Source organism: Microtus ochrogaster, chromosome 17 (genome assembly GCF_000317375.1).
Source record: "Microtus ochrogaster isolate Prairie Vole_2 chromosome 17, MicOch1.0, whole genome shotgun sequence".
NCBI lineage: Eukaryota > Metazoa > Chordata > Mammalia > Rodentia > Cricetidae > Microtus > Microtus ochrogaster.
The window spans coordinates 35,179,002-35,206,358 of record NC_022019.1 but is presented as its reverse complement, the minus strand read 5'-3'; the positions used below and the strand labels follow the sequence as shown (position 1 = coordinate 35,206,358).

The following is a 27,357-nucleotide window of genomic DNA, read 5'->3' as shown; positions in this document are numbered from 1 at the left end:
TGTAATTATTTCGGGTAGAGCTAGCCATGTGGGCGGCCGGGTGCCGGGACGCAGCCCGCCGCTCCTATTTCTACACCAGCCTACTTCCTGCTCTCTCTCTATTTCTAGGCTGGTCATACAGTAGTACCCCCCAAATTCATGTCCCTGCCACCATGTCTCCCCTGTCATAATGGGCTGTATTGTGCCAGAACTGTAAATAAAAATACACCTTTTTCCATTATAGGTTGTTGAATATATCTCCCATAAGATGTATGGCCACTCAATACAAATTCCAATCATTTGGAAATTGTCTTTGAAGGTGTATTTTGTTATGGACTTGGAGATGAATAAGTCTTGATTTAATGTGGCCTAAATCCTATGATGGTGTCTTTATAATACAAAAAAAAAAGGTATTGGAACCATGGTTTGTTACAAAACAGGCATGGAAAGCAACCTGGTAACAAGAAAAGTCAAAATTGGAGTAATTTTGCCATCCATCAAGGAACACTAGGAACCAACTAAAGCTAGAGGGAAAAAAAGAGAGAGAGAAAAAAAAAAAAACAAGGCAGGAATTTTCCTTCTACTCTGTGAAAGGAGTGAGGTCTCTTAATTTCAGAATTCACAGTCTCTAGAATTATGAGAAAACAAATTTTGCTACTACTATCAAATTTGTTTCTAATAATTTTAGCATCCATTGGACTCATTGTAGGTTACCTGGGGTATACTATAATTAGCCCACTACAACTAAGAGGGAAGAGAGAGTGCCTTGGAGATAAACAAATCCAGGAGACCATGACCATGGAGATGGTTTATGGGCAGGCATCTAAGGACAAGCGGGGTTCCTCTAGGACATTTCTTCCTTGCATTGGTCCCAGGTAGTCTTTGAATAATATGCACTGATATCACTGTTAGCCCTAAGTAAGTTAATTGCTCCCATAAGCATGGAGATCATTTTGCAGTAGTGTCTCATGGTGTCTACAAAAAACACATTAAAAAAAATCACAGCTAAGAAGCTGACATACCCTAAAGCAAGCAGCTAACAAAATATGCAGCGGGCGGGCAGGGAACATCCCCAGATGAATTGTTGTGGTCAACAGATCACATCTTTGATTAAATAATGGAGAACATGCTCAAAGTAGACTTTACTCACAATTATCCACAAAATCATAGTTTTATTAACAAGGAGAAATTATGTCCCTATTAGCAACTTGAGAAAATACATAGAGAAGAAGAACAGTACAGAAACAGACATCAGCTTCTGAGTGTATACAGGAACAAACAAAGCCTTACCAATCAACACGGCCATGCCTGTTTCACGGGAGAAATGGTTAAACACATTCCTCTGCATACTTCTTCTGCTCTAAAATTACCACCGGAAAAAATCCAAAGTATTTTTGGAAAAAGAAAAAAAAAAAGAAAACCAAAATCTATCAGCCCAATTATCCATCCTCTGTATTGAGCAAGATATCATCACCCTGTATGTTTGTTGTCAGGATTAGAATTTGCCTGGCTGTTCATTGTCCAAAGTTCTCTCTGTGTTGTTGAGTCTGTTTCTGCCTCCCTCTCTCCTTCCCTCCCTTTCTCTCTCTTCCTTTCTCCCACTCCTGACTCATTTTTCCTACAAATTCAACGGAGCATGAGAAAAAGCCACCCCCTACGAGATTTTAAAACCTATGCGATATTTAATGGATCTATTAAACCCCACCAACTCAATAGGAAGCAGAACAAACAATTCAGCATGGTCCCTGTGCAGCCTGCTCTTCCAAAGGTCCTGAGTTCAATTCCCAGCAACCACATGGTGGCTCACAACCATCTGTAATGAGGTCTGGTGCCCTCTTCTGGCCTTCAGGCATACATGCAGAAAGAATATTGTATACATAAAAATAAATAAATATTTAAAAGCCCTCAATGTCAAGGAAGCACAGACAGACCTAGCAAAAGAGCTGAGAGTTGGCCCTGGTCTCCTAACAGCACTCCCTAAGGACAGAATACTCAAATCCTTTATGAAATTTTTTCAGACAAACTCCAAAACATTTAGAAATGTTCCAGCAAGTTTTCATCTCTTGAGTCTGAAACTTTTGCAAAATATGTTTTGTTTTATCCTCTGACCTTCTCCCCTTGATTCCCCTACGGCTCCCTTCAGATAGGACCTGCAGAGAGGTTCCCTGGCAATACTTTTTAGAGCAATTCCCTATTTCTACTATGTCCACTCTGCCATGTGATCTAAATTTCCTTCCATTACTTGGTTGCTTTCTGTTTGAATGTTCATACACAATGCACACGAGGTCTATGACATCAATTACTATACATATTTTTCTTTACTCAGTACCTAGTACGACATTAATAGACATATGATGGCAGAAAGATGAATGAGTGAACAAATGAACATTGATCTTCTTTCCTCTGTTGAATTCTATGTCCTTGAGATCATGAGTATTCCATGTACTTGCACCCTTGTAATTCTTTACAACTGCAGTGCCAATTTGAAGTTTGCAAAGAAATTTCATAGGCATTATTTTAACTGTAGTCATAACAACATCTGAGAGGAAAGGAAACACCAGTTCACAGAATAATCTTGTGAAAGAGAGCAAAATTGGAGCCTCCCCAAAAAGTCAAAAATTAAAAACAAAGTTGTCTATGGTCACACATGCAGTAGGTGGTAGAGGATATGTGCTCTTAGAGGGAACCATGGTACCTAAAATCCTTCTCCCTTATTCCTGCCTCCTCTGAAGTAAACACCATTAGGATTGCAAGCTGGGTTCCTAGGTTATACAATAGTTATGATCCAGTTTTTTTTTTTAACAACTGGAAATTGAGACCTATAGACAATGTTTTGAGGGATTCCCAGTGAGAACCTGGAGTCACTAACACTAGGGAGGAGACAAGGTCACTGACAGCATGCACTGTATCACACCCTATTCATATATATAATCCTTCCAAAGTCTTATTTGCTAGTCTGACCTTGAGCAATCCCTCTGGACTTCTCTAGTTAGGGAATAAAATTATCTGGAAGAAAGTTTCTGGACAGAAACACAAATTAGGTCAATTGAGTTTGTGGCTGTCTCTGCGATAATTACAATAAACTGTACTCAGGAGAAAAAATTCTTAGATTCTGTCCTGTCATCGCAATGGAAATGCTCACTCACATTAACCACAGTTTTCCTGTAGCATATCCAGAGCCAGCAGCCTGAGAACTTCTCCAAGGTACTAGTACAGACTACATTTTTTTTTTGCATTTCATATACCCCAGTCTTTTGAATAATTATCATGCAATACAGACTTTTAAGTAGAAAACTTGGCAAAGCTGTTAATATGCTTGTCAAGACTGCAAGGAACCTTAGAATACTTGCTGTTTCATCTCTGGGACTATCCAAGCTTTACAAGTTTGCCTGATGCATTATGCCAGACCATTTGCTATTATTTACCAGAACCCACATGGCATGAATATTTTGAACAGTAAAGAAGCTAAAATTATTTAGAATCTTAGATAGGAAGCCAAAGACTTCTGCCATCTTCCTTCCTCAAAATAAAAGGCACCACATAAGAAATAAATATTTTTGGAAAAGCAAAGTCTCATCTCTCTTAATTGTTATATTTCAAATGAAAGGGTGTCACACGAAAGAATGCATTACTCTCAACCCAAAACAAATACTTGGTAAGAAGCAGAGACTAGAAGCACATGTGGCTCAGTCACAGGATCCCAAGGCAGAGACGTGGAGGATGAGGAGGTGGTTGTGAGTTATAAGTTCCTCTAGATATTTATGGAAATTTAGGCTTAGATCTGACTTTGAAGGTAAACAAGAAGTAGCAAGCAGAGGGTCAAGAGGAACAAACACAAAATTTAAAGGTCCAAAGTCCAAAACACAGAGCCAAGTTCACACACTGCATAGGGATGTGAAGGGAAGGAAAGCCAACACATGGGCCAACATAAGCTATTTAAGTTATTTCAGCTTATAGCCTGATAGGGTTTGCATTTCTCTCATGGACGATCCAGATTAAATTACAGGCAGCTCAATCTTATACCAGTGTCCCATTATCTTACACAAATATTGTATTACTCTCAAATATGGAGATACAACTCACAAAATACTAATATGACTTCTAATAAAAAGTTCTCCCTCTCTCACTCTGTGAGTGTGTGTGTGTGTGTGTGTGTGTGTGTGTGTGTGTGTGTGTATGTGTGTGTGTGTCTATTGGGGGTGTATGTGTGTGTTAAACTATTGAGTGAATTTATTGCCTGGTATGTTCTAGGCAAGTTTTCTCCACTGAGTCATATATCAAGTTCTTTTGTTAAAAAATTATTTCTGATTTACATATATTTTAAAATCAGTCTCTTACCAAGTTTCTCAGTAAGGACTTTAAGTTACTCTATCTTCAGATGGATCTTGAACTTGGGATTCTGTATCAGTCTGCCAAGGAGCTATAATTAATAGACCTGCACCATCAGACCTAGATAATAGTTGTCCTATTAATAAACTGCTTATATAACTGACTTTCAAGAAAATAATTTTATATGTGTTTTTAAAATCATTCTGTCAACAGAAAGGCAGATATAATTTAAGATGTAAGAAAAAGAAAGTGAAATAAAGTACCTGTATTCTTTGTGGATGGATTTGTACAATGATAATCTAAGTAACCTTTGGCATTTTAGTGATAATATAATGGATGTAAATCTTGGTGTTTCTATGACATTAGACCAAAATCAAAATGGATGTTTTTCTTACTAGCAAGACCCTAAGAGAATTACCAGACCCCTAGACTGTATATTTGTTCTAATACACTCCATGCTTGTTACTTCTGCTCCATATTCAAGTTTAGTTCCAAACCTGGACTTACATAGTAAACCAGAGGAACTGACAGCACCTCCACATACATCACACACACAAGGGGAGAGGGAGGGATAGAGGCGGGGCACTATGCGGAGAAAGCTTTGCTTTCTTTGCCTCCAGTCTGTCAGAGAGGACAGGACACATTCTGCCTTCTATCTCATCAAATGGATGTTGGATTTCTGCTCTTTCTTTGTTTGTTTGCTAGAGTGTTGGTTTCACATGTCTTTATTTTGTGTTTGAGTTGGAGGAAGTGCTTGTGTACAGAGATCAGAGGACAACCTGCTAGAGTAGAAGCTTTTTATACTACGAGCTATTGGCAGCTGATGAGTGCCTGGGTTGGAAGTGTCAGTTTTCTTCAAGTATGCAGCCCCTGAGAGGCTATCCATGCTCCCCAAGATAGTCCCAGAGTATTTAAAAAGAAAGAGAGGCAGCACATAATATCTGGAGGAAAAATAAAGAGGAAATAAGAGAAGGTAGGATGGGGGAGTGACCAAAACACGTGATACGCATGTATGGCTATTAAAATGTTTGACAACTATAATTTCATTCAATACATTCTATTTATCATTTACCATTTGTCCTTTATCACAAAAGCTTAACACAGGGCACTGTAAGTTTGTCCTAAACAAGACTAAATAGGAATTATTCCAGAACTTATAAATTATATGTTTTCTGTGTCAACTACTCAAGATTAACATTATAGCAGTGGTTTTTGGCCTTTGTAATGCTGTGACTCTTTAATACAGTTCCTCATGTTGTGCTGACCCCAGCCATAAAATTATTTTCTTCACTACTCCTTAACTTGATTTTGCTGCAGTTATAAATTGCTGTGTAAATATCTGATATAGAGGATAATCTTAGGTGACCCCTGCGAAATGGTTGTTCCATCCACAGAAGGGTCATGACCTGTCACAGGTTGAGAAACACCACATTATAGCATAAAGATAACAGTCATATATAAACAAGACAATGACTCTGAAGGCGTAAGTCACAAACAATGCCACACCAGTTTGGAATTATGATTAATAGGTTGGTATTTATTTAAAGGGGAAAAAACTTACAGATAACCATCCCAGACAACAGCCCTCTGCGCAATCAGGAAGGAGTCTAGTCGCGGGAAACGGAGCAGGAAGCCAAGAGAACGAGAAGGGAAGTAGCGGCTTTTTTAAAGGGAAAGAGACCACGCCCCAATGGGCTGGTATCTCAGCGGCTATAGGGAGGAGGAGAGGAAGGACCTCCCGCAACATGACTCTTTTCAATAAAACTAACTATACAAAACAGAATATGAACCACTAGACCTCAATGCCTCACTTCTGGTATAGCACAGAAATAAAAGCCCAGGTGATCAATAAATGCTAGATTTATTAATCTTATTAATCTTATTAATCTTATTAATCTTATTAATCTTATTAATTTTTATTAAGATTGTGGATAGCCAAGGAAGGGAATCACAGGGTCCTAACCAGCTGACTGACCTATAACTTAGAAAAAGAGATGGCGCACTCTGCCTCATTGACTTTCTATTAAAGAGAATATCTACTGTGGTTGGGATGTCCTCAAGGCCATGACTGATAATCACATGAGATTTTTACCCACTGAAAATAACTACTTTCTCATTTATACTGAATAATATATGAAAAACAACTGCCAGAGAATTACAATCCAGCCCCCACTTTGATTTTAGTGTTTTCATAGAAATAAATATGTAAATAAATGAAATAAATAAATGGTTGCGGTTGTCACACATATCATTTTAATTTTGCTTAAAGAAATTGGAACTGAATTACTGTCCAATTTTCTATTTTCATTTCAAATAAGTTTTGACAATATTTGCTGCAATCTTTCCTAGAAGTTTTTCTTAGCCAAAGAATTTCACAGGTTTTCAATGTGCCATATAAAAAAGCGTTTGAAATGTAATAAAAATCTATTTATTTGGATAAATGCCTATCTTTGATATAAAATATTCTGTCGCCATATATAAAACATTTAAACAAGAATAGTGACTAGAACACTTACAAAAAATTGTTCACACTGTTTTTTTTACTTGGTGGTGGTCTAATTTTAGGAGCTATGGATTAAGGAAATCTCACGTAACTAAAACATTTAGGTTTGATATTTGTCTACTAAAGTATTTGTGATGGTCAATCTTTATTGTTCAGTTGACTCCTAGAATTACCTTGGAGATTGGCGAGCCACACTGATGGACATGTTTGTGAGTTTGTTTCCAGAAACATAGGGGAGGCAAGTCCCAAATATCACCATTCTGTCTACTGAGGTCCAAATAAAAGGGAGAAAGACGAAACCTATCTTAACTACAGCATTCTCTTTCCCTACTTCCTGGCAGACCATGCAGTGAACTGCTTGACTCTACCACAGCATCTCTCTATAGATGGATCTCTAAAAATAAACTCCTTTTCTCTTAAATTCTTCCTAATCAACATTCTTGTCATAGAAATGAGACCTAATTCAGTGTTTCATAGTATATTTAAAACCAATGAAAATATGCTAATCTTTTTTCCTCTCTGTTGTTTAATATTAAAATAGTTAGGGAAAAGACAGATAAAAGAAAAGACAGAGAGGGGCTGGAGAGATGGCTCAGAGGTTAAGAGCACTGACTGTTCTTCCAGAGGTCCTGAGTTCAATTCCCAGCAACCACATGGTGGCTCATAGCCATCTATAATGAGACCTGGCACCCCCTTCTGCCTTGCTGGCACACATGGAAGGAATGCTGTACACATATTAATAAATAAATAAATAAATATTAAAAAAGAAAAGACAGAGAATAAAGAATATAAATAATTATCAGCTGGAAAAAGGGGTCATTGAATAAATACTTTGTACTGTATTTAATGTGGATCCTTTCTAATCATTTTAGCACTTCACATTCAGGTACATATATTATGCCATCATCTTAATAAATAATGATTTATCATGTTGCTGAGAGATTCAGTAACAGACTTATCAAACCTTCCAAGTGGACTGCCAGTTCTGAGCCCCTATTCCTTTGTCCATCTTCTTGAGATTATACAACATCCGAAAAGAGAAAAATCAAGTACTTTACAAAAACATAGGAAGGAGGCTGAAAACACCTTCTATAGTTCTCCTTAGGTCTTAAAGTTTTCTTTTCTGAAATATCTTTAATAATACCACAATAAATAACAATTTTATTCCCGAAGTCTCATAAAATATAGGACACATGCATATCTTAAAGCTTGCTAATGAGTTCTTCTGGGTACAAAGAAATATGTAATAAATAAGCCCATCTCTGCCTGGATACCACCAAATATATCACTGCATGGTAACAGAGAGTATAAAACCCAAAATAATCTCCTGAGTTCAGTGTCCTCAGCATTGCAGAGAAGCTTCCCAGGTGGTCCAAAATTGATTTATTTATTATCGTTATTATGTTTGTTATGGCAGAATCCAGGTTTTGCTTTCTGGCCATAATCACCACTTCCTTTTCATTTCCCGCCTACTGATAAACGCTGGAAGTGTTAAGTACAGAACCATTTCTCCTTGTAAAGAAGAACTAAGAAGTTTGTTTATGAGAACTGTTTCTTCCTCATCCTGGACTACAGTTCATAGAGACTAAATTTGAAAAGGCACAGCTTAGTGTGTTTTGTCATTCCAGTGTCTGTGAGCACTTGCTTGTATTGCACGTCAATCCTCCAGGGAACTCAAATGGAGTAAACTGGAACCTCTCTGCTTTCTCTAAGTGTTCTTACAGGAACACATACAACTGCTTGTCACTCAGCAAACTGTACTGCTGTTAACTTACAGCATTTCTGCAAACTAAGCCACAGAGTAAATATGATCAAAGTCACTACATGTGGATGGTGCTTAACTAAAAATGTTTGGAGAACTTCTATTATTTTAACATTGCAACTCTCTGTTCCAAATGAATAACACATCTCTAACCATGGATTTCAAAAGGAATGATTCAATGGTCCCCAAACAACACAGCATACAAATCACATAGGAAAACAAAAACAACATCAAAAAACAAAACAAAACAAAAAAACAAGTTCCAGGTGGTGGCACATGCATTTAATCCCAGCATTTGGGAAGCAGAGGCAGTTGGATCTCTGAGCTTGAGGCCAGCTTGGTCTCCAGGATAGCCAGAGCTATAAAAGGACCCTGTCTCAAAAACAAAACAACAACAACAAAAAACTACAAAGTACCATGCTTCATGAATGCAACTCTGATAAATGAAGCAAGAAAATTTGAAGCTGTGGTTTGCTGGTAAAAGAGATAAATTATTACTTCAGTTGGAAAAATCTACAGATGGTGAGAATGTGGCATGTTATCAGTCTTTGAAAGTGTGTTCCCAGGGTAGGTAAAACTTGATTAATTCATTAATTAAAGCATACTAATTGATAAAAATGAGGATACCACTTCCATTTTCTAGATGACAAGATATTACATAAAATAAGTAGTTTCAACGTGCCAATTTTCTTAGATTTTTTCACCATGTCACATAGATGTTTGTGTTTATGAATGTTTAAAGAACTAAGATAGACAAAATTTTAACAATTCTAATGAAAGAAAATCAAAGTACAAGGAAGCCAAACAGAAAGAACTTGGGACTGAGAAACAAGGACAATGTTCTGATATTCAAAGAAAGCAAACATTGCAGACACTCTGAATAATTGCTGTGGGAGCTCTTTTTGCTCCTTCAGCCAATAGCCTTTAAGATACCAGCTCCACATGATTGGCCTCAATTAATCTCAACAGTCCTAGAAAATGGACCTCAGCTGAAAGCGTACGTCACAGACAAAGCCACACCAGTTTGGAATTATGATTAATAGGGTGGTATTTATTTAAAGGGGAAAAAACTTACAGATCACCATCCCAGCCCTCTGTGCAACCAGGAAGGGAGTCTAGTTGCCAGAGGAGCAGGAAGTGAAGAGAGAGAGGAGAGGGAAGTGGCTACTTTTTTAAAGGGAGAGAGACCACGCCCCAATGGGCTGGTATCTCAGCGGCTATAGGCTGGAGGAGCGGGAGGATCTCCCGCAACACTCAGCTGCTTTGGAAGTGTTATTTGAGAGAAGAGTCAAAATTTTTGTTCTGAAGTCCAGAGCATTGTGTTAAGAGGTTATATGACACCCACTGGCTTAGATATTACTATATAGATTCACACCACTCATCAAACAGAATAGTTATAGTTCTTCCTATTCCGTTATGTTTTAGGAAATTACATATTTCCTAATAGGAAATTACAATGAAGATGCATTCAATAGTTTTAGCCCTTTGTTTTAGCTCACATAATTAACAGTTGATGGAATAGTATAAATATTTCATTTCTAAGATATATACATGATAATTTATTTTTATTTAGATATTGCTATTGATAACACATAGAGTTAAAAACCTTAAACATTTGAATATCCATGTATTTCAGTGTATGTGAAATTTTTGTTTTGATTATTTATTTATATTGGCCTAGTTGTACTTTCTAAAGTTTAGTTGGGGAAAAGTACATCAGATAGGAGTTTGGATACAATAATCAACATGCCCTAAATATCAGTTACTTAAACAACCCAAGTTTCCATCCATGTTACACACCATGGGAGGATTACCAGAGCTGACTGCTAACCATCCTCACTCTGAGACTCAAGCTGAGGGACCAGCACCTTCTCCAGCACATCTTAGGGGAGACAAACTAGCAAATGCATTTCAGTGATTAAACATGGGAGGAACAAGCATTAAATTTTGGTCTTAGTTTTTTAATAAAGTTATAATCACACACAAGAAGATCACAATGAAGATAAAAATGAATTTTTAACTAGAGAATTTAAAACTAATGTGTAGCCTATCCCTATCTCAAACTGCTTTTAGTTTTTAGCCGGGCAGTGGGCACTTGGGAGGCAGAAGCAGGAAGATCTCTGTGGGTTTGAGGCCAGCCTGGTCTACAAGAGCTAGTTCCAGGACAGGAACCAAAGGCTATGGAGAAAGCCTGTCTCAACAATTAAACAAAAACCCCTGCTTTTAGTTTTTTATGGAGAACATAGACAAAAATAAAAGAAAAGTGACTCCCCACTGCTACTGAGATGCAGAAAACAAGACCAATAAGCTTGTAGAGACATCAGCTACAGGGAATTACATCTACTTGAATGAAATGATATCTAGAGGCAATAGAAATCAAGAAATTGCAGACTGCATAAAAATGAAGATCTTGTGAGACTTCCTGTCTTTAGACAGATTGGCTTCGCTTACTCATCATCAACAAAAGCAAGAAATACAATTTGATTTCCAGTGGGACATACCTGCCCCTGTGGACTGTTCTCCCCAGTTGATGGGCCAACGGGGCCTTCAAGTTTGAGAACCAATGGTGCTTGTAATTGCTTTCTCCGCTCTTGCAGTCACAGCTGTGACGGGTATTCATTCAAAACCACAAAACTAACCCTTTAAAAGCTTTCATATGAGATGTTTGCTTCAGAGATCCCAGTTGCCATGGTGTGGCTCATAGATGTATCCAGACAGGAAAGTGCAAGGACCACGGATTCAAGTTCTGGATATGATTTTGCTTTTTAGTTTTCATTCTCAAACACCCGTGGGGAACAGTGTATTATTTATTCACACAGTGCTTCTAGAAACTAAATGAATTTATAGTGCAGTCAGGTTATACATATGTATTTAACATCATTTTGATACAATATATTTTAGCTATATTCTGTTCCTCCAAAATTGTAGCTAAGCAGTGACCCTTAAGAAAGATGGGAATCAATATGTATTCAAAACTAAGGCCAGCTGTTTGTTAAAGATTAGCATATAATTCCACAATAACTTTCTTGTGTTTTTTCTGTGTATTAAAGTCTAGACAAATAAAAAGCACATGCATATATTTAAAGTAATTTTAGGAAATGAAAAAATAATTTGGGCCGGGCGATGGTGGCGCACGCCTTTAATCCCAGCACTCGGGAGGCAGAGGCAGGCGGATCTCTGTGAGTTCGAGACCAGCCTGGTCTACAGAGCTAGTGCCAGGACAGGCTCCAAAACCACAGAGAAACCCTGTCTCGAAAAACCAAAAAAAAAAAAAAAAGGAAAAATAATTTGGGAGATTTTCTTATTTTAATATCAAATATGGATATATTAATAATTTTCCAGGTTTTTATTTGCTCATGTTCTATTTATTTCTACTAGAAAATATTATTTGATATTTTTATGGCCTAACATAATGTACATTCTTTACTTAAAAAATTCTTTAAATTCTCAACATACATACAGGTCCCTGTCCTTTGTTTGAGATCTGACAACAATCTCAAAACTCATCTTAATTTTCTAGAGGAAAAACACCTGGAAAATAGTTCTCAGTAATAAAATCTATTTTGATTTTGAAATTATTTTTATTTCTCTCAAGATTTTCCCTTTGGAATAATCTCCATTATTATAGTAGAATGATAAAAATATTGACATTTAAAAATAAACAAACAGGGACACTACAGGGGTGAGCCTCCCACACTCAATCCTATCTCAGAGCAAAATGATGAAACTTTCACGAGAGAAGATGGTGAGGTCATATCAGCACCTGGCTGCTGTCTGAAAATGTGGGTGACAGTTGTCTGAGGGATTGTACAATTTCAACCCTTGGAACTCCAGAAGCCTGACAGGGTTATTCATCTCCACCTGAAAATATTTTAAATTGGATGGAGTCGAGTCTCCTGTCTGGGTTATGGCTAAAAGACGGGGATATTCAGGAGTATCTCCGAGATTAAAATCTTCCTACTCATACCCCACTAAACCATGCATAAAATGTGTATAATTAGTATTTACAACTTTATAATTCTGTGATTATATAAAATACCAGGGCTTTAAATACCAAAAATGAAACTTCATGTTATATGAATTATATCTTAATAAAAAAGCACTTCAATGAACAATATAACAAGAAAATCACATTCTTTCATCTAAAATTCAAATCCCTAATTTCTACCCTAGACCAAATTTTTTGTAGCCTCTATGAACCAGTTCCTCTACGAGCATGTGTCAGACTGACTTTGTTATTCTCAAGGAAGGAATGAGTTCATAGTTCTTATTTTGATGTATTAAAAAGACTGTTCTTCCAGATGAATTTTTTTCCTTATCCTGAACAACACCCGAGGCTAAATGTCTTCCAAAGGAGCAGCTTATTCATGCCTGTTTATACAATGCTTTTCCAGGTGAACAATACCCAACAAATAATGGTATTGGATTTCATAAATGTCACTGAGCAATTAGAAGCTCAAGTTCAGAAAGTTTTAAGCAAACATCTCAACTCTGTTTTTGTTGTTTTTAATGTATTGAACTGAATGAAGCTAAACTGGAATTGAATAACCTGAAGTGGAGAAGACTGTGTGTGTGCGTGTGTGCATGTGTACTTGCATGAAGGGAAGAGACAGAGAAAGACGGATCGTATTTGTCCAGAAATTTTACTGATCTGAATGGAGTTTACCAGTTTTGAAAAAGCAACAATATTTCTTCTTTCAGTGATCTCAGTCACCTTCTTCATAAGATGCATGAGGATGGCATTCATTTGCCACACATTATTAGGAAGAATGACAAGACATGACAATTGGCTTCACTCACCCCTTCCAGAACAAGGCAGGTCAGAGCCACTCTGGCACCTCCTGGCACTCTCCTCAGCTGACAATGGGCAGGATTTTGGGTGCTCACAATTCTTCCCATACCAGCCTGTTCTACAGTCACATCGTCCACAGTTACACTGCCCATGACCTTCATAGTAAAGGGGAAGGGGAGAGCACATAAAGATTATATAATCAGAGATAGTTTATAGCTTTTATTCTACTAGTGATTTTCAGGAGTAAGTCAGGATCTTAATTTCCACACCACCAACCATTAAGGCAAAGGAACATTTTTCTCATATATTTAAACAACTGATGTACATTAACAGATTGAAAAGAACAAAGAAAAGCAACAAGTATGAATAAAACAAATGGTTTAATAAAGTTTTAAATTTGAGTCTATTAAATTCTAGATAAATGTTATTATATTGGTCTCTGGAAAGTAAATGTAGTATTTGATAGATTTGCCCTTTAATTAAGGTGAGGGAGAACTATAGGAAATAGAAAACAAACAGTTTTGAAGTAGGAGGATTTTTTTTCTAATGAATCTTTCAACTTACCTATATTAGTGATAAGCTTAGATCTCCACTCCTGAGCTCTGTTAAGCTATCATATACATATAAAGTAGAAGTGACTGAAGGATCAATGGAAATGGACCAAATGATGTAACTATAGTGTAATTTTTTAATCTATGAAAATGTACATATTGAAAGTACATAGGAGTGATGCTGTTCTCATTGTGATACACAATGATACATACTCATTGTGAAATGGTTACCACAAACAAGCTAATGGCCATATCTCTCACCCCACACCGGAGTCTAAGAATATGCTCGATCTATCTTCCTCACAAATCTAAAGTACCCAAAGCATAGTAATTATGTTCGCCATGCTAAATGTTATGACTTCTGGACTTATTCATCTGTAACTTTGAACATTTATATGCTTTGGTCAATAACTCCCACTCTTCACTGCTTTACCACCTTTCTACTATGTTTTTAAGAAAAATATGTGAGGGCTGGAAAAAGTCTCAGCGGTTAAGAGCACTTACTGCTCTTCCAGAGGACCCAGATTAGGGCTTCAGCAAAGGCATGGTAGTTCACACCTATCTGAAATTCCAGTTTCAGGGGATTTAATGCCCTCTTCTGACCTCCGTGGAAACCAGCAATGCAAATAATACACATACATGCATGCAGTCAAAACACTCACACAAAAGATGACAATTGTGTAAATACAATAAAAAATAATATAACAAATTTAGATTCTCTACAATTATGTTCTATGATTTCTCTATTTTAGTAGCATAATGTCTTCATGGTTCAGCCATGTTATTGCAAATGATGTTCATGAAGAACACATTCCACCATATACATCTATATCTATATATACATATAACCTTCCTCCATTCATCCAGCCACAGCCTCTTGTTTCTAAACCTTGGCTATTATGAAAAAGAGCACAAAGCAGGTAATAAAGCTTCTGCTTGAAGACAATGATTCTATTTCCTTTGGGAATGCACTCAGGAATCTTTTCCTTTCATTTTCTGCCTCCAAACTCACATATACCTTTCTGTACTCCCCTTCAAATTCACAGCCTAATTTTCCTTACAAATATAAAATCCATATTGCAAAGGTTTTTTGTTGGCTTTTGTTGTTGTTATTTCTGTTATTGTAGAAGTAATTGTTTTACCATATACTGTGTTGGTTCAATGATAATTTTATGGGTCAGAGTGAAATGGTATAATAATGATCATCAAATGTAAATATTTTAAGTAATAAGTTGAATTCAGTGAATATTTCTTGAGTCCCTGTTACAAGGTAATCTATTCAGCAAGGTGCTTCATCAATAATCTCTATGATGGAAAATATGTATTATTGACAAATACTTATGACGTGTGAGCATGGCTATTTAGATCTTCCAATATGAGAATTTTACATATAATTTTTGTGCTTTTTAAAGGCTACATTTCATACATTATTTAATTCTGTGGCATTTTTTTGCAGTTTATCACAGCTTAAGAAATTTTAGTTATTAACTAATTAGTTTTAGTTATTAGTTTTAACTCGGAATACTACTAAGCCTAGGGTCACCTATGAAAGAACTCTGAAATGAAGGGTTCTCTAAACAGATTGGCTCATAGTCAAGTCTGTGAGGTATTGTCTTGATTTTTAATTGATATAGGAGGTTACACCCTACTGTTGGCATCACTGTACATTTGGCAAAGTAGTCCTTAGCCAAATTAGAAAGATAGCTAAATGTGGGTCTGTGAGAGAGCTAGCAAGAAACCTTCCTCATTGATTTCTATTCCAAGTTCCTGTTTGAATTACTGCCATGATTTCCCTCAATGGTGGACTGTGACCTGGAAGTGTAAACCAAACAAGTCCTTCCTACCCTTAAGTTTCTTTGGTCAGAACATTTGTCAGAGCAACCTAATGAAACTAGAACACCATCCTTTTTCTCTGCCCTCCTGAAAATAAGGACAATCAGAAATGTATGTATAAATAATTATATTTTAAACAAAAAGCTTTAACATTTAAAGTATAATTCATTCTGTTATTTTACATGAGCAAGTGGCTTTAAAATACTTGGGCACAAGCAAGAGATTCAGTTCAGGGACTATTAGATATGTAAGGACACAGTACAGGACATACTGCCACTATAGACTAGTTGACAATCTTAGCAATAAACTCAAAGGAATCGTTAAAGGAGGAAAAGTTTTAAAACTGTAAATATCTGAGCAAGAATGTAGTAGATGAAAATGCCCTTAAATCCCTAACTTACCCAAGAAGGTGCCACCTACTGATGTGACCCACAGGAATTCTCAGTCAGGGAGAGTCTTCCCCCCATCACACAAAGAGAAAGATAATATCCAAGCCAGAGAGGGCAAGAAGAAGTAAAAACCTTGGAGACAGGTGCAGAAAGAAAACAAGGACTGCATTTAACATTGTCAAGTCAGAACACATGCTTAAATTTTGCAATGATCATTTTCTATCTGAAGTTCATTTGTGTGACAACATTAGCAAAGAAGACCGAAGTATGGTAGCACACAACATTAATCCCTGAACTGGGGAGGCAGAGAAAGAGGCAGCAGATCCCTGAGTTCAAGGCAAGCTTGATCTTCAAAGTGAGTCCCAGATCAACTAGAGCTACAGAACAACTCTGTGTTGGGTGGAGGAAAGTGGCATAAAAGAGTCTAAAGATGGTCATAAGTTATTAAGAAAAAAAAAATTTAGAGTTAGAATCTGATCCAATTACAAAAGAGAAATTAGATTAATTTCGGAGAACTAAATGCTATTTTTATTCATATTTTAAATTATATTTATTAAGCGGAGGGAGGCAGGTATGTATACCACAGAGCACACATGGAGGTCAGAGGCCAACCTGTTTTTTTCCTCCTTAATATGGGTCTGGGGAATTAAACTAATATAAGGTTTGGTGGCCATTTCCAACTGTCATGTTGATGGTCCTTCAACTGTTGTTTAATAAATTGCATATGATTCTCACCTAGAAAAAAAATCATGTTGGGACTTTTGCCACTACGCTGTCATATTCACTTTCTGTTTCTTACTAGGTCTATTTTATTCAGTTAGTTTTTAATTCTCTAAGCTTTTCCCACTTTTGTTTTTCCTACGTTGTTTGACAATGCTATCTTGTTTTGCCATTGTTATTTCCGTGTCCTCTACAGAGCAGAGGAGGGGACAGACTGTGATCTGCACCACAATTTCTCATGTGATTGCAATACTTGGCATTATGAATTTCTTGAGGACAACTCCTGAAAATTTAAATTTCATGTCCAGGCATGTAAACTCTAACTTTTAGTTATTCAAAAGCCATTAAATATCAGTCATTTAAAAATCCATATGGGTTAAAGACTATGTCACGGGTATAGCTGGCTCTGAGATCAAAGTCATTGCCCTTGAACACAAAGTGTCAAGATGGGAGAACACTGTCTGGCTTAAGATGATTGCACACTCTACTGAACCATCTGGATATGTATGTGTGTTCCCTTTTTCATTTTTTCAAAACAATTCAGTATTAGCCAAAATTGCTTAACTTGGGAGACATTAAAACAGAGCAGTGCATAAGTCATACAAGTTGTATGTGTTCTTCAGAGTTGGTGAACACACAGCAGTTGATATAAATCATGACATCTCAACATGGTATAGTTTCTTTTTTTTTTTAATGTGGGGAAAGTGGTATTTCCTAAGTCAAATAAACCAGTGAGGAGCACACAAGAAGCAAATACAAGAATCATAGGAAAGTTTCTGCAAATCCAGTCTACAGTGAAGGGAAGTAGAGTTAACATTGGCAATGCCAAGCTGGGTGCAATGGCTCCAGCCTGTAACTCAGCATGCCAGAGGCTGAGGCAAAATGACTGCTTCCAGCTTAAAGTCAGTCTGGGCTACACAAGGAGTTCCAAGCCAGATCTACCTGTGGAGTAAGACTCAATCTCTAAATAAATAAATAAATAAATAGTATCCTTGACTAATTTAAATGTTTATTCAAGACTAACTGTTGTAATTTTCAAACATGATTTTTACTTTCTCAGTAGTGAAAACTCTTCTCATGCCTTGATTTCAAGAATTCTGTTCTATGCTGTCAAAATAAATTTCAGAACGTTAGCAATTTCATTCTAAATAAAACTGTGCATTTCCTACAGAAGATTTTTAATCCATACAGTCAGAAACTGGTTTAGAAGTGTAAAGTATTGACACCAGATTGCCAGGAAGTGGCTGAGTCAGAAAAGCACTTGGAAGTGCAAGGGATTGATACAATTTCTGAAGCAGGCACTGAGTCCTAAGGAGGAAACTACGAAATAACACTGTGATCTCTCTTCTGGATTTACTAGTTCCTCAATTCCAGCCAAAAAGCCCAGCTAAAGAGAAAGGGATCATTGAACAGAAATAAATTCAGGAAGATAAAGGTTTGATTTTGATAAAAAAAATAATAATTTAAAATAAAAGACATGTTTGGCATGAGAACTAGTTAGTCTAACACACTGAAACATACAAATGTAGGGGAAAAGTCTTAATATAAATAAAAATAAGCATTTTGCACTTGATTTAGATATGCCAATGTCTTTCATAGGCCTCATCAGAATTTAATCTGTCTTTCAAATAGGGACCCTTAACACACTGATCATAATGTAATGTTTCCAGGCTAGTTTGCAAACCTGTGAATGTTTTAGGCGTGTAGGACTTAGTCTCATTTCTTCTAACAAGTATTCTTTAAACTGCATAGGCAGATCAACAACACTGAGATGAAAAATGTAGTATGTTATTGTTTATCCCTGATCTCAACATCAAAAGTATTAAAATTAGAAACCATTCTCAGATACCCTGTACACACGTGTGCATGGACACACACATGTACACACATACCTGCACACAAACACATGTACACACACACACATGAATATAGACACACTCAAGTACACAAACACGCACACAGAGATGTGTTTTAGTATAATCTGTCTAATACAGATGTGACTGCTGTTCAGGCTACCTTACAGGGTGAAGAACGTTCACAGCATGATTCCTAACCCAATGTGCAAGAAAGTTACCACAAACTCTCAGGCTGTTCTAGGATGAGTGTGACACCCAAACCCACATTTCATTTGTGGATTGTGTTCCCTTGAGTTACAGGAGCTAAATTCTAAAAAACCAAAAATCAGTCTGGGATAAACTTAATTACTTAGTTAAATATATTTCAACTATTTTTTTTCTCTTGGAGGAAATATTTCTTTTCTTTTTTTAAATCTAAAATAAACTTTATTTACTCTGTGTGTTTTTCACATCATGTATCTTGATCCCATTCATTCCCTATCCCTTCACATCCACCTCTGCCCCTGTACACCACATCCCGAATAAAACAAAATTCAAGAAAAAAAAGAAAATAAAATGAGAAAAACGACTTAAATTGAAGGAAATAAAAATGTTGTCATGGAAACTGCAGTGCAAACCAACACGTAACATCATATGCCCCTTTGTCCATACATCTCTACTTGCAAGTGTTCATTGCAAAAAGTCATTGGTCTAGGATGCCCTCTTTATATATATTTCATTATCTGAAGGCCTACATTTAAAACAGAATTCCACATCGGTGGTCTAGTAGCACCTTGCCATGCATACCCACCTCTGTGAATAGACACATCTCCCTAATTAGAATACTAAACAAGCTCTTGTCCCCATAAATTCTGTGCGTACTTAGTGCATAAAAGGCACTCAGTAACTGGTAGCCTTTTAAAATAACCACTGTGGTGACACTGATGATACAGAAGAACACTCATGTTATATAAGTAACAGAAAAGCTCTCTGGAAGACTGTGAGTAAAATGTGCTCTGATGCTTGCAGGGTTTCCAGAGGAGGAAGTCTTACAGGAGAAAGTTCTGCAAGCAGGCTTTCCCCGGCCTTTGAAGTTACACAGTCATGATTATGTGGGGCAACTCTTTTATCTCCCTTTGCTGGCACACTTTCCAGGAACTAGAGGAGCATTCTGTCTACCAGCATGTACCAACCAAGCAGTCAGGCTAAAGAGACACACACAGAGAAAATGCCTCTCTTCTGGAACTTAGACTCTGAACTTAGAATCTGAAACTTCACTCTGGAGGAGTATGCACAAATGTGTGTGGTTAAGCATTTCTGTTCTTGTATGCAGGGCGGCCAAAAGGGGACATCAATTACCCTCTTTACCTCTCTGCCTTTTTCTTTGAGATAGGGTCTCTCAAGTGAACCTGGAACTCGGCTGGTAAGGAGCAAGGCCATCCTCCTGCCTGTGCCTCCCACTGGAGTTACAGGCATGCAGACAGCTATGTCTGGGACCTAAACTTAGGGTCTCTTGTTTGTACTGTAAGTGCTGCTACCCATGGAGTCATCTTTCTTGTGCCCAGATATCTTCCTTTTTGTCTGCATTTTGTGAACTCTGTGACTTTCCAGGTCATGTTTGCGTCCTTCACTGCTGGACTCAGTAACCAAGACAAAAATCACAAGCTGGCAAATAGTATCTGCTCCATAAATATTTAAAATACAGAATGTTTGGGTCCGTTAACAAATATTCAAGTCTACATTTCACTATACAATAATTTTAGTGAAAATTCCATCAGTTTATGAATATATCACCCCAAGAACCCCTTTTGCATGTGTTTCTCTTGCTATCTCTTGCTGATACCCAACAGGTTGCTAGTTCTCTAGTCTCAGAGTTGTGGTGAGAAAATATTTAGAATTAATGGATCTCCTCAGCAAGGGATCAGGCTAATTTTAAGAAGGTTAGGTTGGTTTCATCTTGAGCTTTTTCAGAATGTCTAAAATCTCTAAAGGATGTATGCATCACTGAGAGAAGCACTGCACAATATAGAAAGCCTAAGGAACAACGGTGTCTCTGTATATGTGAGAATCAGAATGATTCTGCAGGATGAGAACGTGAACCTTTTCATAAAAACAGGACTCAGGAGTACCTTACCTGAACAGAAATCATCAGAGTATCGATCATAAACAGCTCTGCAGTCTCTTTCGTCACACTCACACGTGTCCCCGTGAATGTCTCCCCAATCCCCAGTTGGATCAACGTCGTGACAAGAACATTCACCACAAACACATGTTCCTAGGTAGGAAAAAATGAATTTTATGGGAGTGCCGATAAGTATTAGAGAAAGCATCTTGCATGTTTATTGTTTAAAATGTTGATTCTTTCATATTTTGAAAATAAATATATTTAGATAAAAATATTCTAAGAAGGGAAAACGCCATCTTAAGTTGATGACAGAGATTTCTTAATAAATAAAAGTTTTCTATAATTATGTGAGATTATTCAATAAATCATTAACTGTGTTCATGTCTCTCAAAGCTAAAATTAAAACAATCTGTTATTTTTGTTTGCCAGAAACTTGGAAACAATTTGACAAAAGAAGTGAAGGCAAAGGTAACAGAAGAACTAGAATACTCAAAGTTAGTATCACCATTTTGTGAAGTAAAATGTAAATGGCTTAAGGGTTTGAGAAGCGGCATGTGAATGAAGTGCTAGGAGTAGGCAACATTGATATACCTGGGAGGGGACGTACTTTAGCCAGCCTAAGCGGTAGAATCTACAGAAACCGAATATGGTGATATATCAGGATAGTAGAGTCCAGGACACCTACGAAGGAAGACTATACAGAACTGAGAGTTGGAACTGTGCGGGTGGAAAGTTTTTCTGTTGGAAAGTATTTCTTGCCACTAATATTTTATTTACATAGATTGCAAATCTTTAGGTAAGTAACAGATAAATTACGTGGGATGAAAAGAAATAAATATCTTCATTGTTTCTTTAAATAAAAATAAATATCAGTTTGACAAATTTTTAAGGTACAAAATAAAGCCATAGGATATGAATAAATTTATTCCTATTCAAAATTTCTGAAATATAATTACTAAAATGAAAAATATATTTAAATACATGCAAGCCTGAAATTTGTATTGGAACCAAAACAACCTAAAAATCCCCAAAAGGCTACAACAGTGAAGCAACTTATCCATACATATGCACGTAGAAGGCAAAATTACACCCACAAACATACAACCAATTCTTAGGCATCAAATCATTAAGTTTAAATATGCCTAATATAAGACGGGCAAAGACAGAGAACAAGAAATATCAAGCCTTCCATTACCCATGAGTAAGACAGGAGGGTTGTCTGACTGCCCTCTGGATAATCAGACACTCAGGCTGTTGATGGCTCTGTTAGTCAGGAGACATTTGGCACAGCATCTCCAGAAATTGCCTTTTAGCTGCGCTGTACCAGTTTTGGACAGATGCCAGCGAAATTTCAGTCCCCATACTAACTATTTGCTCAAAAAAAAAAAAAAAAGCTTAAAGAATGACAGCAAATTTATGTTTTCCTTATCTATTCAGTGAAGAACAAGAACAAAAAGATTATTTGTGTCAATGTGGATTTCTAGCAAAGCAAGTGATTATGAATAATATCACTCCCACGCTGAAGGAAATGCATCGAGAAGACGTCTAATCAGTGATGAGCTTTGTTTACCACCGGTTATGTAGTAACGTATATGAGTGACACACCTCTGTTGCTGCAGATTTTGCCATCTGGAGATGTGCATCTTCGTTTGCTTTCCCAGGGGGTGATGTCACACTGGAATTCGCATTTATCTCCATGCCAACCAGCCTCGCAGTAACAGTTTCCACAGTAACACTTCCCATGGCCTTTACCCAAAAAGAATTTGATACAGTGAGGAAAAAAGCAACTTTTCAAAGTACCATTAACTTTCTATCTCTTCAAAAATCATTTTTTTCCCTTTGTAAATAACAAGGGCTCCCAGAACCTTGCTGAAAATAACCAACTTATGTATTTTTTTCTTCTAGTTGAGCTTGAATCTGTATAATTATACAAATAAAAGCAGCCAATATATATTTGCCTTGGGCTACACAGAAAGTGGTTATGAAGTAAGTATTTATAAAGAAATGACAAGATTGACTATGGAAGTCCAGTGCCACTTGAAGTACATGCATCACTAGAATGTATGCAAGCCTTGTTGTGTGAATGTTTCTTGAAACAGTCATTAAAATGTTTTATTTGCAATTAACTATTAAGAAACCGGCAGTGCATATTTACGTAGATATGTTTTATTCATGGCTGAAGCATTCTCAAACTAGAGGAAATATTTCATCCGTTAATTCCACTATGTCCCACAGACTGTTGACTTATGGAATATTATTTAATGAGACAAAGATGTGTTTTATTTGTTTATGATGCAAAATATTACTTTATCTATGTAAAGGTGTGTTACTTTTGTTTATGCTGCATTTAATTGTGTAAAGATCTGTTTCATCTTGCCTGCCTAAGGTACATGATTAGTCTAATGAAACGCTGGATGGACAGTAGCTAGGCAAGAGAAAGGACAGACAGGGCTGGCAGGCAGAAAGAATAAATGAGAGGAGAAATGTAGGTTCAGGAAGAAGGAGAGATGGAGGAGAGAGAGAGAGAGAGAGAGAGAGAGAGAGAGAGAGAGAGAGAGAGAGATATGCCAGGGCAAGCCACCCTGCCAGCCACAGAGTAAGAAGCAAAGACATATAGAATATAGAAAGGCAAAAAGCCCCACGGCAAAACACAGATAAGCAGAAACAGATTAAATTAAAAGAGCTAGTCAGAAACAAGCCTGAGGTAGACTGAGCATTAACAAGTCTACACGTCATGATTTGGGAGCTGGTTGGTGGCCCAAATCAAAAAGTCTAGTACACACACTGTTGTGTTCCACCATGTGGAAAGTTCCAAGTTAAACCAATAAAATGTAATGCATTATTGGTCTGACAATAAGACTCCCACTCTTGTGTCAAGAGAATACAAATGAGAGCTAAGCAAAAATCCCACACTGTACTAGCCACCTTGCTATAATTTCCCACATTTTCACTTGGACAACCCACCAAACTATCTGCAACAAACTGCCATCACACTTTCATCCTGAACGTCTATCTTACCCTTTCCAAAATGCTCCAAAATATCTTCAAATTTGTTTGCTGTGTGCCCTCATCTTTATAATTATCCCACTCAAACATGGATGAATGTCCTCTTTATTTTCTATTCTGTACTTTCTTAATCAGAGAAGCTTGTATTTTGTGAGATTCTGACTAACATATTTATTCTTCCATTTCCTTCTTTCTGGGCTGTTACTCTGGGATGGCCATGAAAATGTGCCTGCTTGGCTGCTTTTTAATTGCTTACTGGTTTAATTGTTATTGTAACATTATGGTGTCCTTTTAATAATGAATTATAATAAATACCCATACTTTATATGTAAGCTCTTAGATTACCTATAAAATTCAATGTTCTAGAAGAGTTTGTTTAAAAATAATCATTAAGGTAAGGAGCTAATTCTGAAAGATAAGGGTTAGATCTAAGAAAGAGGAGAGGGGAGGGGAGCTGAGGGAGTGGAAGCAAACTGTGTTCAGGATGTATTGTATGAGAGAAGAATCCATTTTCAAAAAAAAAAAGGAATAAGAGGTTAACTAGAAAATAAAACTCATGTAAAGCTACATTTTAAAGCAGATATGGAAAATAATTCAAATGAAGGATGAGGAAAGACATTGGGACAACAGAAGAATCAGGACAGTGCATCTCCTTGGCAACAAACAAAACTTTGTACTGTATATATATAAACTGGTAGAGGAAAACATTTTTTTCCTGTGTAGTGTCAAGGATAGACTATAAAATCCTTTCTCAACAGATTGTTGAGATGCGAATGACACATGGAAAGCTCTAGGATTCTGAGCAGCATCACTCCCACAGAGTGTTACTGGATACCAGCATCCGTGGTTAAAGACGATGAAATTCCAAACAAGTGGAAACACCAAGTAACAAAGGTGAAAGCTAAACATATCCTATTACATGGTTTCAAGTTCATTTTTAATTTGCATATACAAATAAGCTTCCCCTCAGGGATGTATATCAAAACTCATTGGTCCCAAAACATTTTCTCTTACACCTTACTGATCACCAGCTGTAATAAAACACTCAGATTGTAACTACTTAATTCCGTGGGAAATTTAACTGCATCTTGAACTAAACCCTTTCAAAAATGTTCTAGAATCTGGCCTAGGATGGTGACTCAGAAGAGTTTTCTTTGCATTTGTTTATCCTGATTGTACATGCAGGTGACCAGGGACATAAGTCATTTCAGTTTAAAATAAGAACATTTGGGCAACCCTACAAGACTATCTGCAAGCCACACATGGCTGTGATGACTTCCTGAAGCTGTGATCTCTCAGTTTTAGTATCCCTGACCTTGCTAGGATATGCCAGACATGATTAAGTACAATACAATTCTTTTGGAAAGAGTATACAAAGGTTTACTTAGTTAAAGTGACTCTCAAACGCTGTTCGCTCTACCATTTCATTGTACCAACCAAAGCTGCAAATGGACAATCTGGGCAAGGGCTTGCCACAAGATGAGCAGAAAGCAAACTAAAGAACAGGTGATGTGAAGGTACTCTTCTAAGGAACCTGTAAACTCCAAGGCAGGCATGCAATATGAATGTTGAAGGGTCAGAAACACAGTTCTAGTGTCAGACAGACACCAGTATGGAAGCTATCATACAGGTGGTTTAGCCCTGCGCACGTTGATCATGTTGCCTATGTCTCTGTTCCCACCCTTTGAGTAGATACAATTGTAGAGTGAATCTTTCAGGTATCATAAGACATAATATATTGCATATAAAGCATGTATTATAGCCATTAATGATAATGAATGGGCAAAAATTAGTGCAAGAGAAAAAATTATTGAATGATGGTGAGACAGAAACTGTGAGGAGGGATGGTATTATCTACATCTAGGAGATGCTAAGGAGCTAAATTAGGCTATCCATACCATCATACTCCAGTGTCCCCATTAGGGCATAGAACTATCTAAAGACTTACGATTTAGAAAAAGAATAAAATTAATGCAGTTAAGAGATAAGGAAAAAAAATGAAAGATGGTAACTAATGTGAACAAAAGAAATGCTATCCTGATAGGACTACTTCAGAGTTATGCTGCTGGTTTGTTGCACCAATAATGTTGCTCTCCTCTGGGGACAATCTAGTTTTGGATTAAAATAGTTCTAGAATACTCACACTCTGAAGGTCTTCGTTTAACTCTGCTTACTTGATATGTTTCTAGGCACAAGTTCAAACTGAATTGGAGGGGAAGTTTATATAAAGTTTATATAAAGGAAAGCATACAATGAAACAGGTGAAGAATAGGGACTGTGACTTTCTACGCTTAACATACCTACCTCCACAGATTTCCTCTGTTTCGTCATCTATGCATTCTCTGTCATCACACTCACAAAATTTGCCATAAACAAGTCCATTTCCATCTGGATTATCACACTTGCACCTGCCACAGTGGCATGTACCTGAAGCAGTGAGACAGTGAGAGGAATGTTTACACACTAGAAATTACAATGAATAACGCTTTCCCATATTTCTTTCAAGTAGGTAGAGAAAAACCAATTTAATGTTCCAATTAAATATTTCTGTTGTTATGGTGAGGTGGAAGGGGAGGCTACATTTTTGAAATTATTGTGGCACAAAAATTATAATTTGTACTTCAGAGTTATTATGGTTAATCTCCGGTAGTTTAATGAGCATCAATGTGACCCCCTCAAAACATGGAGGTCCTTATTTCTGTCTTTTGAAACAAGTAGTGAATAAATGTCTAACTGTGTCAAAGGGAACTAAGACACTTTTGAGTTTCTGAGTAGGGGAATTTTGCTCAGCTTATCCACGAGTGTTTATTCAATATTTTGCCTCATGTTGGACCAAACTATTCATATAATAAATACTTAGATAAATATAAAATAATAAATATCAGTAAACATGCAAATAAACAATGTATGTCCAGTGATGGTGCCACATGTCAGCATTAGCTGACATTCTTGTAATGGGGATGACAAGACCACAATGGATTTTCTTAGGTACAGATTCTTGCGACCTCAACGGAATCTCAAAGCACACCAGAGAGAATATTGGAGATCCTGAAAACATTGGATCTCCTACAAGTCATATACTCACCCCAACAGAGTGTTTAGCTACACCTCACAAGAGTCATTTTGCTGAACGCAGCATTTTTTTCAATAGTAACAAGTCAGATGTCTTGCTCTAACAAATAGATTTCCATTTTGAATTGATCCTCATGGCAACTGACGTATGAAAGTTAATACTTTATGAGTTACCAGGATGTCCCTACTCTCTGAAAATTCAAAAGGCAATCAAGTCATCCATAGGAAATAAGTGTGTTAAAAATAAATAGAGAAGTGTAAATGCTGCAAAAGCTCATAGCAAGGAAAGTTAACTGAGAGCTGGAGGTCAAAGAGAAGGTGCTGAGGCATAAATAAAAAAAAAAACAGATAAGGGAGAACATGAGCAAAGAAGTCAGGACCACAAGGGGTGCACCCACCCACTGAGACAGTGGGGCTGATCTATTGGGAGCTCACCAAGGCCAGCTGGACTGTGACTGAAA

General features: G+C 37.0%; 1 protein-coding gene across 1 annotated transcript in view; it reads right to left on the bottom strand.

The window, feature by feature from the left end:
• Positions 1-27,357, bottom strand: part of Itgbl1 (integrin subunit beta like 1) — a 187,348-nt gene that overhangs the window by 67,530 nt on the left and 92,461 nt on the right. The window contains exons 4-7 of the mRNA XM_005355707.3: positions 26,129-26,251; positions 22,424-22,564; positions 20,828-20,968; positions 13,374-13,520 (exon numbers count right to left, since the gene is read on the bottom strand). Coding sequence (XP_005355764.1) covers positions 13,374-13,520; positions 20,828-20,968; positions 22,424-22,564; positions 26,129-26,251 — 552 coding nt within the window. The remainder of the gene's footprint in view (positions 1-13,373; positions 13,521-20,827; positions 20,969-22,423; positions 22,565-26,128; positions 26,252-27,357) is intronic.